Raw genomic sequence first — 12,862 nt, forward strand, 5'->3', positions numbered from 1 at the left:
CATAATAATTATTATGACATCATTCAATTGAATTGAAGTATACAGAGAATGAGATAAAAGATAAAATTAATTTCAACTAGCTGAGACACGTACGTATACATGTACAGTAGTACCGACACATTAAAACAGATTACAATAGCTAAGAGAGTGAGCCAGTTCTCTGGCCGGCTGCTATCTCAGTTCTGAGTATGAGAAACGTCTGCTTGAGGTTCCTGTTGGGGAAGAGAGTGTCCAACAGTCCCTCCAGTAGCAATAGGACCAGTCGAATGTTGAGGGCATCACTCTGGAACATACCAAACAACCTGCCAGGGGAGAGGGAGGGTATTTAGCAATGTCACGAGTATAGCTAACAGTATAGTCAAACAGAGTACTGTACTGTAGATACACTGCCATTAGAATAAGTTGCAGTCCACCAGTAAATCCAAAAGTATAACAATTAGTACACTATTCACTCACTTAGCCATTCCCTTAGTGGAAGTGTCAGTCCCGATAAACCGTTTCATCTCATCTGCACAGTACGTAATGTATTAAAGTTGAAAAAAAATGTGATCAGGAATTTGAGTACATGTACATGTATGTCTCTATAATGCTCTCCAACCCACAAGTAGTTGCACTGTCAACTCCCTATAAATACCGTATATGCTTGATCAGAGGCCGCTCTTGTATAAAGGCCGCACTCAAATAGTAGCCTCCCTTGCTAGCAAAATGAAACATTTAGTAGCCGCTCTCAAATAGTAGCCTCAGGGAACTTTGACTCTAGCATTTCTGCACGAGGCAGCAAAAAAATTATCAGCTAGCTACATGTACGTAGCTTCTGGGTACAAGTAGCAGCTTGTTAGTGCTTCACAAAGATTTTCTCATGGCAGATTGAAGTTTATGCAGGTGAAAAGAACTTTTGATGACAAACTAAAGGTTGTTGAATTAGCTGGAGCTAATAAACGCCGCTCTTAAACAGTGGCCTCTCTCGAATTGTAGCCTCCTCTTCCAGCAAAATGAAACGTTTAGTAGCCGCGGCTCCTGATCAAGCATATACGGTAGGTACAGAAAAGACTAGCTTTCACATCAGAGCAAACTCCCCATCATGAATAATAATGATGGATTTTTGGATGGACAACCCAAGGGGGGGGAAGTCCAAAAACAATACTAACATTTAACACATCCATCTATTAATACCTGGTATACTGCCAATCAGTTTAGCCCTTGCCATTAATGACCTCAGGGCTTTCAACTCTACACTCTGTTGAGGTTTGGACGGAGCTAATTGTCCGTTGGGCCACATAGTCGCTCGGAAGTCCCTCAGATAACATGCCACTTGCTCCGAGGATACGAACCAATCACTATACCCGACCACTTTCCGACTGAGTTTGTCCCCTACCAACTGTTTGAGGAGGGTGGGCAGTTGCCGCCGTAGCCACTGACTGTCGGCTCGGAGGTCAAATAGTTCATCGAGGAGAATAAGCATGATGTCCACAGGGAGACTGTCCTCATCCTGTGGAGGCAACAAAGAGGGAGAGAGGATCAGATCACATACATGTACATGACTTATGCTGAAGCACAATAATGTTGTTGGAGAGTGTACACTTCCTTACAAAATAATGTTATGGGAGAGCACACTTCATTACAAAATAATAATTATAAAAATTAATCGTTGAATTTCGACCATCAGTTACAGAGCTGACACTAGTTATTTGGGACTTAAAAACTCAACAATTAATTGTATGACTTCACCTCTTCTCCTGGTGGTTTGGGTGTCTCTGATGATGGCTGCTTCTTGACTGTCACTGGAGACATCTTGGAACTCGACTGGCCAGAGGACTTGAGTGCACCTCGGGTCAATGTGGCCACACGTTTTAGAGGGTTGAGGAGAGTGTTCGCCTGTGAGGGTGGGGAGTGTGTGTGTGTGTGTGTGTGTGTGTGGTGGGTGGGGAGTGTGTGTATGTGTGTGTGTGGGTGGGTGTGTGTGTGTGTGTGTGTGTGAAGGGCGTGATACTTACCATTCTCTTTAGCTCGGTGCTCTGTCGTTCGTACTCTCCTTCTGACAGGAACAAGATGACCTGACCCAACACGTCGAGGTGATCTGATAGGAATTCCTCTGAGGTGATAGTTTTGAGGTAGCCCTCCAGCTGAATTCGTCTCACGTCCAACCGCTGGGGGTCCAATTTGTGGAACGAGGGAAGAGTGGGTAGCACGAGATTAGCCGGGAAGTTATCAATCTGGGAGGAGGGAGAAAATTGCTATTTTGGAATTCAAGAGCTTAAGTAATAAAAAATGAAAATGCAGCTAAGTCTGTACCAAAGACCTTACTAGTATTGCAACCATGAAGGGGACGTAATGATAGATTGAGAGCTGTGTGTTTGTATGCTTTTTGTATAGTACCCCGCCCCCTCCTTTCAGCTACTACCCACCTGTGCCCTGAGTGAGAGGTGGAGGTCGTGGAAGTCTCTATAGCGACGATCAATGATCCACTTCTCAGTGACAGAGACATGGCTGTGTTTGCAGGAGACGTTGACGTGAAACACACAATGCTTGGTGGTACCCTCACTCTGAATGGTGTAGTCGGGAATGGCGGCTGAGAGGGCAATGAGACTATCACTGGACACATTCGCAGGGACACTCTTGGCCTGTGGAGTGTGTGGAGTGGGTGGGAGTGGGGTAAGGGATGTGTGTGTGGAGGATGGTTGGCAAGGAGAGGCATATATACACTTATGGAATGAACAAACAGTTACTGTAGCTTACACTGAGTACTGCTTTAGCAGTGGCCAGAACTGATTCCAGAGCACTTTTCTTCAGTCGATCATAATCTAGAAACAGAGTTACAGACAATAAAACAAGAGCATTACAATTTTAGACGAGACCCAACAAAAGGAAGTAATCAACATAACACACCTGTGACTCCGGTCTTCTGCAGGTGTGAGATGTGAGAGTTGACGTTGTACCTGAGTGATCGTACCTCGGTCTCGTTGGCCCCCTCACTCAGAGCAGCCATAAAACTGTCAGTGTTCAGAGAGCTCTCCTTGCACTGGACACGGGGGAACACATACAAGTGAGAGGAACAACAATGGGAGGATATTGAAAATACTTTTATGATCAAAGCCATTCAGCATGCACGAAGTTAACAGACATAGTTCTGAAACACGTACACCATTCCCTCACCATTGATATGAAGGTGGTGTTGATGTTGTCTGGTAGAGCTAGTGTCTTGAGCAATGGTGTCCAGACCTTCCAGACCAACACATCGGTGAGGAGGGCCTGGAGGGACGGAGAAGAGAACTCGTCCTCTGGGAGCACAATACACAGCAGCAGCTCAGAGAGACGATACAGGTAGGCTGTGTGTGTGTGTGTGTGTGTGTGTGTGTGTGTGTGTGTGTGTGTGTGTGTGTGTGTGTGTGTGTGTGTGTGGTAGGTTTGACAACATTGGATGAATTTCATACACTTTCCACACTAATACAAACGGAAATATTTTCAATAGATATTCTATAAGAACTACACAGTGATACTAAGTACAATGCTCGTACCTATCCTGGCTTCCCTGTCACAGCAGACGGCCCTCCACGGGTCCTCCCCACTCTCACACTTGAAGAACTCTGTCTCCACCGCCTCGTTCCATATTGCTGCACTTTGACCTGTAACTACACCCACTGATGCAGTTCCACACGCCACCTTGTACGCCCTCAGGTGATCCATAAAATCATTCATGAGTGTCTCTATGAAGAAGGCCAGATAGTCAACCTCTCTGCCAGCCGCGGCTACTTCTTGAATCACATTGTGGGCCAGTTTTAGGGCTTCTTGGGAACACACTGGGTCGGGACTGACGTGGGTGTGATACCAGCTCTCGAAAAGGTCTCGTAGTCCGAGGGACAACAGCTGTTAGGGTGTGGGTGGAGAAGATAATAGCTTTAGGTGTGTGTTTAGGGGAGGGGGTGGTTGTGTGTGTGGTGTGAGATTGTGATCACCTTTTCTAGTTCTTCATCAATGCTCCTCACTCCAGTGAGTTGACTGTTGAACTGGAGGGGGCGTGGCTCAACAGAGGGTGCCAACACCTGGGGAGGTAGCAAACAATGAGACAATGACAGCAGCGAGGATTGACGAGGTTACCTTGTGACAGCCGACTTGTGTCCATTGAGGGCTGCTCTCTGTCCACAGCTTCCTCACATGACAGGCCTGCTGCCAACTGACGTACAGTGCAACAGAGAGGAACCTGAAGTCAAACAGTTGTACTGACTGTATAGACTAGTGTAGTATATAGTGTGTGCATGGTGATGCATTCTTACCCTAGAATGAAGGACAAGACACAGAGAACCAGGAGTAGGCCACCATCCATTGTATAACGCCGAGTCAGCAGAGTGTATGACATGCATGTGACATAATGATATTCATGCCTATAAATCCTGTAGCCACATGTAAATCACATGTCACATATCACATGTACATGTACATATTGATGTACATTGTACATCTATTAATAAACATGGCAGAACAAGATCCTCTTCATCTTGCTTGTAAGATTGGTCACTATCAGACTGTGGAAGCTCTCCTGAACCATGGATACAATGTGAACGGAACAGATGATAAAGGAATCACCCCTCTCGTGTATGCATGTGGATATCGCCACACTGACATTGCGATACTGCTGCTGAGTAGAGGATCTAGAGCACAAGTGAACATGCAAGATAATGATGGGTGGTCTGCTCTGAACGTAGCAAGTCAAAATAGACATAGCGATGTCGTCAAAGTATTGATAGAAAAAGGAGCACAAGTGAACATACAATTGAATGATGGGCGGTCTGCTCTGATGATAGCAAGTCAATATGGACATAGCGATGTCGTCAAAATATTGATAGAAAAAGGAGCACAAGTGAACATACAATTGAATGATGGGCGGTCTGCTCTAATGATAGCAAGTCAAAATGGACATAGCGATGTCGTCAAAATATTGATAGAAAAAGGAGCACAAGTGAACATGCAAAAGAATGATGGGTGGTCTGCTCTGATGATAGCAAGTGAAAATGGACATAGCGATGTCATTAAAATATTGATAGAAAAAGGAGCACAAGTGAACATGCAAAATAATGATGGGTGGTCTGCTCTGATGATAGCAAGTCAAAATGGACATAGCGATGTCGTTAAAATATTGATAGAAAAAAGAGCACAAGTAAACATGCAAAATAATGATGGGTTCTCTGCTCTGATGATAGCCGCAAGTCAAAATGGACATAGCGATGTCGTTAAAGTATTGATAGAAAAAGGAGCACAAGTAAACATGCAAGATAATAATGGGCGGTCTGCTCTGATGATAGCAAGTCATAATGGACATAGCGATGTCGTTAAATTATTGATAGAAAAAGGAGCACAAGTGAACATGCAAACGAATAATGGGTGGTCTGCTCTGATGATAGCAAGTCAAAATGGACATAGCGATGTCGTTAAAGTATTCATAGAAAAAGGAGCACAAGTGAACATGCAAAATAATAATGGGTGGTCTGCTCTGATGACAGCAAGTCGAAATGGACATAGCGATGTTGTTAAAGTATTCATAGAAAAAGGAGCACAAGTGAACATGCAAAACAATGATGGGTGGTCTGCTCTGATGATAGCAAGTCGAAATGGACATAGCGACGTCGTTAAATTATTGATAGAAAAAGGAGCAGAAGTGAACATGCAAGATAATGATGGATGGCCTGCTCTGATGATAGCGTGTTATAATGGGAGAAAGGAAGTAGCTCGGATATTGCTTGACCATCACGCTGATACAAATATTCGAGATAGAAATGGTAAAACTGCACTTAGTATGGCAATTGAAGCAAAGCATGCTGAAATAGTTGAGTTGTTACTACCCTACGAGCACAGAGACACTACCTCAAGCAGCAGTACATCCACAGATGAACCTCCAGTGAAGCGGATGAAGATTGAAAAAGGTGAGTGTATTTTCTATAGATAACTTAGTATAGCCACAATTATCGTTACTGACTAATTTTTTTTTAGGAGAAGACGATATTTCACTGTCTAAAGAGGTAGCAGCAGTCACTAACACGGATGCTTTTCCCACACAAGATGTGCAGCCTGCATCTCCATCCAAACAAGTCAACATATACATTAAACTAAGTGAACACTAATGCAACCATTATTATGTATACAAGCACTTACGTTTCTATACAGAGTCTCCCGAGCTGTCTCTGAAGGTGTTGTCTATGGAACTGAAGACGGTGACTGACCCGATACAACTGGGTGTCGGCCTGGGAGTGGCACAGCATCACCTGGAGATAATAAGGAAAAACAACCCTCAAGGTTTGTGTGTAAAGTGGTGAACTGTTTATCATCGTACTCACATGTGTATACTCACAGACATAGGACAACAACAGTTCGACCTTTTCTCGTTCATTGCCAAGAACAACATAGTGCTGGGGATCACATGGGAGAGGATTGCTGACACTCTGGAGGAGTTGGTGGGCATGGGAGATTTGGCACAGGAAATCAGGAAAAAATTCATCAACTTTACCCAACCTGGGCTTAGTGTCGTTGAAGGTATAATTATGTGCTAATCTGAAATTTAAAATAAACCTTTTTTTATGCAGCTGAACTTGTTGAAGTTGACTTTTTTAAGGAACGTATATCGGAAGGCTTATTTATTTTCAAAGATAAGCCCATCGGAAGTGGTGCATTTGGCACAGTATTTAGAGGTGAACTGAATGGTGGTTGTTGTGCCGTCAAGGTCCTTCGCTCAGTTGCTGATGAAATCCAAACACAGTTACCAACAGCGAGTCTCGCCTCAACAGATTCTGTTGAGAGGTTTCGGAAAGAATGTGAATTTTTTGAATCATTTCGCCACCCCAACATTGTTCGTCACCTAGCAACCAAGAAATATCCCAAGACGAACCACCTCGTCCTTGCTCTAGAACTGATGGACTGTAACCTGCGACAATACTTCACTCCTCAGGCTGACAAAGAACCCATCAAGCTCTCGCTAGCAATCCAGACTAGCCTTTGTCATGACATAGCCTCGGCACTCGAATACATCCACTCACGAGGGGTGGTACACAGGGACCTCTGTGGAGAGAACATTCTGCTGTCCTGTGGAGGGGAAACCCCCGTTGCTAAAGTGTGCGATTTCGGAATGTCTAAAATCACCAAGAATGATACTCGAAGTGTATCACTGCAAGCATTCGCTCACAAAGGATTCATGCCACCAGAAGCTACTGACATGGAGTCATCGTCCTATAACTCGAAATTTGACATCTTCTCATTTGGTGCTCTAATGGTTCAAATTGTCCGCCATCTTCCCACTATTAAAGACGGAAAATATCGTAAATATGAATTGAAACTGATCAATGAAACTCACCCCATCAAGGAACTTATAATAGATTGTTTGAATGAGAACAGAGACGATCGACCATTAGCTGCTCAGCTAAAGAGGAGACTGGAAATCAGGAGCAAGTATAGCAGTATCAATCAAACAGTTTCTGAAGGTATTATATATATAATTATAATAACCAAAATGGTACATGTCCATGCATGCTATTATATACACGGTATGTTTTTACAGGTACATGTAGTGTAAAGCTTTTTACTAGGGGGCCACTTGGGAATTTTAGCTCCTACGTAGGTCTATATGATTGAATAGCTTGACCGTAACATTGTGTAATGAAGTGGTACTCTTGTGCATGACTGTTATATTGTCATATTCTCCTCACAGGTAATGCAGTGACTCCACTAGCCACTCCACACACAACCACTCAGTCAGGTAGCAGATACTGTGCATTGGTTTGACTGTAGTATTAATTTTGTAAATTTGTACAGTACTGTACATTTTATAGAGGAAATGATGTCACTTAATTAACTGTCAATGTATATGTTTTATCTGTACAGTTCAACAACGATCAAGGGCCTATATAATTATGCTGTTGTGTGACCTCTAATAATGATTTTATAGTGTACATTTGCTTCAGCTAATAAATATATACAGCAGATATGGTGCTAGGAACCAAAGACCATTGTACGTATAATGTTTCTCATGTGGTTTTCCTCTCAATTGATAATAAATACTATTCTGATTCATGGTTTACTCTGGGGTCTAATCTCTTTGTGTTCAATGTAGAGCACTTATTGTTATTATAGTTTGATGTCCTTCATTTCCGTGGAAAATGACATGTTTTCGTATATCTAGAACACATTGGAGAATCTGTTGTGGAGATCACTAACAAATCTAAAAAGTTCAGCAATTTTGGAATTAAGATTTCTGTCCCGGAAAATTCGCTACCTGAAGGTATTGGTACGTGTGTCCTACACATATCCTTCGAGTTATCCACTGACCTTGAGACTCCCGCTAACTTCGAACTACTCAGCTCAATTTATCGTGTGAAATGTGAGCCCAAAGTACAATTTAAGAAGCCTCTCACCTTGGAAATACAACACTGTGCGAGTTTAAGCTCTGACCATCAACAAAAGCTCGTGTTTGCTCGAGCAACAGATCAGAGCAAAAAGTTTGAGATCCTGGAGGGTGGACACTTTCCTATTGGTGAACGCTATGGATCCATCCAGCTTACTCGTTTCAGTCGCCTCGGTGTTTTCATTCGTAAATTATTAGGCTTTCCAACTGAGAAGATGTACAGTGCATTGCTGTTCAGAAAGAACTTACCCTGTCACACAATTGATGTGAAATGTGTGATATGTCGGGATCTAGCAACTCATGTACAGGTAGGTTTCCCAGTAATAGATAAGGAAGCATAATTATAGCCTATAGCTACCATGCAGTGTTACATAATTATGAGCTTTTATTATTACAGGTAATTAGAGAGGAGTTAGAAGAAAAAGATAGATTCACAAAAGAAATGGATCTAGGTCAAATTCGATTTGAAAATGCAGTAGAGATGGAGCTGCATTCAGAGAATCCCGAGCTTTGGACTGTTGATAGAGTATTATCCACTGTGAGTTATTATATATAGACATACAGGCGGTAATAATAATAAGCGTACACTCTTGGGGATCGAGGATAACATGCAACAAAACAATGGACTGGTGTGACTATTACATGTACATATGCTTGCTTGTAGCTGTCCAGAGATCAAATTGAGGGATACTCAAGAGTGTTGAATTCTAATAGACGACTTGGAGTTGTTCCAGCCATCCATTATAGATTTAACCTGAAGGAAATGTTTTTTTCTGAATCAGTAAACTTTTTGCTGACGAAAACCGATTTAGATGAAGAGAACCATCATTTGACCCTACACATTTGTTGTAAGTAATCTACAGGTATACGTACTACAATTATTGTAGAAAATAACTTTTCCTATACAATGCATCCAGCTTAGAGAGTAGATTACCACACATTTGTGAGTAGCTGTACTTAAATGTAAATATCTTTTGATTGGAACATTTCTAAGAAATGGTGTTGATACCAATGTGTAGGTGAATGACCAAGCTACAACATATCCAAAAATATTTCCATGGAAACATAAGGTGGTACAACAGCAAATTGTTATAGTGGGTAATCGGTTGTAATCTTGTACAGCTAAGGTCCTAGACTTCATCACATAATTGTTCAATGGTTTAGGTATCCTGACCATATCCCTTTATATGGGTCTTACATAAATTATGTTCACAGTGTTTATAATTCATGATTTACTGGTTTTCACTTTTGTTAGAGTAATAACTTCTGAAAAATTAATAGCTTAGCTTTCAAATTTCTGTAGTAAGTTTACAGATAAATGGGCTACATTTTGCAAGAACATCCCATTGCTGAGATAACACTGAAAAGCTACATAATTTACTATTTTCTACTGTTTTGATGACATCAGCAGCTGCAAACCACAAACCAATGCCGCTTTAATCAACCACAAACGTAATTAAAAGTGGGCGTACAGTTATTGTACGCCCACTTACGTGGTGTCATCGATTTGTGGTTAGCAGCTTGTGATGTCATCAAAACGGTAGAAAATAGTAGTTTTTCAAACGTTAGAAAATAATTATAATTAAATAATAATTATTTAGAAATAAACGGTAGAAAATAGTAGTTTTTCAAAAAATGTAGTTTTTCGGTGATATCTCAACAATGGAATAAGCATAGAGGATGTTCTTGGTATCAAAATGTAGCCCATTGGTTTGTAAACTTACCAGAGAACTTTTAAAGCTAAGCTAAAAAATTTCCAGAAGATATTACTCTAACCAAAAGTGTACCTAAAAACCGGTAAATCATGAATTATAGACACTGTGAACATAATTTATGGTAATACCCCTTTATGGTCAGGATACCTAAACCACTGAACAATTATGTGAAGAAGTCTAGGACCTTAGCTGTACAAAATTACTGTTCTATTACTCCAACCGATTACCCACTATAACTGTTGTTCTACTAATCACCACAAACCCACCACCTTATGTTTCCATGGAAACATTGTAGCTTGGTCATTCACCTACACATTGGTGTCAACAGCATTTCTTAGAAATGTTCCAATCGAAAGATATGTACACTTAAGTACAGCTACTCACAAATTTGTGGTAATCTACTCTCTAAGCTGGACGCACTGTACATGTATATCAGGAGCACATTACAGAAGGAGCGTCTAACTGGTCTAACTGTGCATGGATTTGGAAATCGCATCTCGTGTGCTTTCCTAAACGCCGCATTGCCTTATAACATGCAGCTGTACCTCCACACCGTTAGCCTCGAATCCAGGCCTAGCCTGTATGAATCGGTGAGGCACTATGTAGAACGTTTGCTGTGCAGGCCATGGTCATGAGGGATACAGTAAACGTAGAGCAAGCTAGCTGGCTATACCGGCTTGTCTCTTGATTCCTTTTTCTTTCCTCTTATTGTCGATAGGTGTGGTCAATAATACTGAACATGCCTACTATTCATAAATTTTCGTGGGTATACATTTTCCGCGGTACAGGCTCAATCCGCGAAAACCGAGAACATTTTTATACCCTCGAAATATACCCGCTATACGGTACTGTCCTGATACTTGTGTGCACAAACCTTAACAACTTATTTTTTCCTCAGTACCCCGTATTCTGGGAAGGAGTGACTCAACCACACAGAGAGGTCAGTTCAAGTGTATAGCCAACGTATTTTGTGTATATTTTTAAGTGCACCTTCAGTTGTTGACCCAAACAAATCTGGAAGTGATTTCCTGATAACATCTGTAGCCTTACAGTGTAGGGTGCCGTTAAGTAGAGACTTGGCTTGATACAATAAAGGGCGTAAGAACTCAGTCATCTTTGCACAATACTTCTATGTAACGGACTCTAATTTCAGAATACAAATAGTATACGGTTTATTTTACTGACAGTATCCACAAATACACGGATTACCCCCTTTTTGGGGTAATGTACGCGCATGCGCATACAAGGTATACCAGGCCGCCTTTCTTGTCGCGGCCTGGAATTGAGGCTAGTCAGTTTCGTGCAAATCCAATGGTTTCCTGCTGCTGCTAAACGTTTTTTCTTTCTTTTATTATGTTGAATCCTCAGTTTTGACAAATGTACAATACAACAAGAGATAATTTTTTGGTTACGAAGTACTGCTGAAAAAAGATTATTTATGATCGACGTCAATGTGGGGCATAATAATTATGTTTTTTTAACAATGCTGAAATTAGGGAAGCTAGTGCTCAAAAGCATAATAGGCAGAAAAAGAGCATAATTTGCCAGGGCCTAGTCTTAGGGCAGGCTGTATTACCAGTGTACATGTACACAGTGTTCACTGTCTCTGCCCCACAATGACAACAGAACTCTTACAACTGCCCAATTCATTTACCATACATTTTTTAGTTGAGCTGCTTCAGCATTACACAATTAAAAGGTGATGGAAGTGATGGAAGCTTCGGACAAAAATATTAGCTCGTAGGTCTAAGAGTAGCTTGACCGTAACATTGTGTAATGAAGGTGGTACTCTTGTGCATGACTGTTATATTGTCATATCCTCCTCGCAGTGACTCCACTAGCCACTCCACACACAACCACTCAGTCAGGTAGCACATACTGTGCATTGGTTTGCATTGTGAATTTGGTCAACATTACATCTACAGTCTATGATGTCTCAATAATGTGTGTTTTATCTAACCCCAAGTAACTATAATAGTGTCTATGTTGGTGGTAATTCTCTATCAGATCATAGTTTCATTACCATTGTCTTCATTCCTACCATTCATTACCCCAACCACACATATTTATCAGATGGCTTGTATATGCAATGTCATTAGCGCACTTTAAACTTTGCTTGATCCCATAATAAATATTAAGGCCTGCCCTAAACTTGATTCTTTGAGACTGATGTCCCGTGATGTCATCATCCTTTGTTACAAGCGTACCTTTTCTATTTAAGTGAATTTGAAAAAAGGCTTACATATTTATTATGGGATCAAGCATGTTTGTAATCTTGTGTTATTGTATAAGCTGGTCACTTTCCCTAAAAATAACGAATAACATTATGTTCACATGTGTGTACAGGAGGATTGTCAGCAGAGGAGCATCCTAGCAAAACCGATCAAACAGTAGAAATTTCAAAACTGTTTCTGACTGGAGCTGATATCCAAACAATTCGCGATAGTCTCAAAAATGCAAGCAAAGATTGGTTTGATTTAGGATTGGCTCTCGGAATGAATATTACTGACTTGAAAGACATTGAAGACCAACACGCTAATAACAAACGCCGCCTAACAGAGATGGTGGGCAAGCGTCTTGAAGTCACTGATCCAGAACATCCGATGACATGGCCTTACATATGTGATTGTCTAAGGAGGCCTACCGTTGCGCGTAACGATGTAGCCAAGGAAATTGAAGACAAGTATGTGAGGACAGCAACTGCAGTTGCTCATAGTGCCACCAATTGATCATGAGAACCTGATAAGGTAGTGTGTTTGTAATC

At 41.4% G+C, this 12,862-nt stretch overlaps 2 protein-coding genes across 10 annotated transcripts in view; one reads left to right on the forward strand and one right to left on the reverse strand.

Moving 5' to 3' along the window:
* LOC135348408 (sorting nexin-13-like) lies at nt 1-4,343 on the reverse strand. Its single transcript, XM_064546614.1, has 13 exons — nt 4,272-4,343; nt 4,096-4,198; nt 3,954-4,040; nt 3,516-3,864; nt 3,154-3,326; nt 2,887-3,019; nt 2,737-2,801; nt 2,406-2,621; nt 1,995-2,213; nt 1,729-1,875; nt 1,174-1,489; nt 457-508; nt 1-302 (listed from the first exon to the last, which is right to left on the reverse strand). Exons 1-13 carry the CDS (start codon nt 4,319-4,321, stop codon nt 140-142), a joined length of 2,073 nt encoding a protein of 690 aa, XP_064402684.1. The 5' UTR covers nt 4,322-4,343; the 3' UTR covers nt 1-139.
* Nucleotides 4,344-4,418: 75 nt separating this feature from the next.
* Nucleotides 4,419-12,862, forward strand: part of LOC135348400 (uncharacterized) — a 54,684-nt gene continuing 46,240 nt past the window's right edge. For 4 of the 9 annotated variants that reach the window (XM_064546586.1, XM_064546587.1, XM_064546588.1 and 1 more), the window contains exons 1-12: nt 4,419-5,915; nt 5,983-6,102; nt 6,157-6,285; nt 6,343-6,522; nt 6,573-7,463; nt 7,691-7,738; nt 8,162-8,691; nt 8,781-8,921; nt 9,048-9,231; nt 10,997-11,038; nt 11,928-11,966; nt 12,445-12,845. In XM_064546586.1, the coding sequence (XP_064402656.1) occupies nt 4,424-5,915; nt 5,983-6,102; nt 6,157-6,285; nt 6,343-6,522; nt 6,573-7,463; nt 7,691-7,738; nt 8,162-8,691; nt 8,781-8,921; nt 9,048-9,231; nt 10,997-11,038; nt 11,928-11,966; nt 12,445-12,827 (4,179 nt within the window). In that variant the 5' untranslated portion in view covers nt 4,419-4,423 and the 3' untranslated portion in view covers nt 12,828-12,845. Of the gene's footprint in view, nt 5,916-5,982; nt 6,103-6,156; nt 6,286-6,342; nt 6,523-6,572; nt 7,464-7,690; nt 7,739-8,161; nt 8,692-8,780; nt 8,922-9,047; nt 9,232-10,996; nt 11,039-11,766; nt 11,836-11,927; nt 11,967-12,444; nt 12,846-12,862 lie in introns of those variants that run through there. The other 5 variants (XM_064546592.1, XM_064546593.1, XM_064546594.1 and 2 more) reach the window with 5 other exon arrangements.

Source organism: Halichondria panicea, chromosome 15 (assembly GCF_963675165.1).
Source record: "Halichondria panicea chromosome 15, odHalPani1.1, whole genome shotgun sequence".
In the NCBI taxonomy this organism is placed as follows: domain Eukaryota; kingdom Metazoa; phylum Porifera; class Demospongiae; order Suberitida; family Halichondriidae; genus Halichondria; species Halichondria panicea.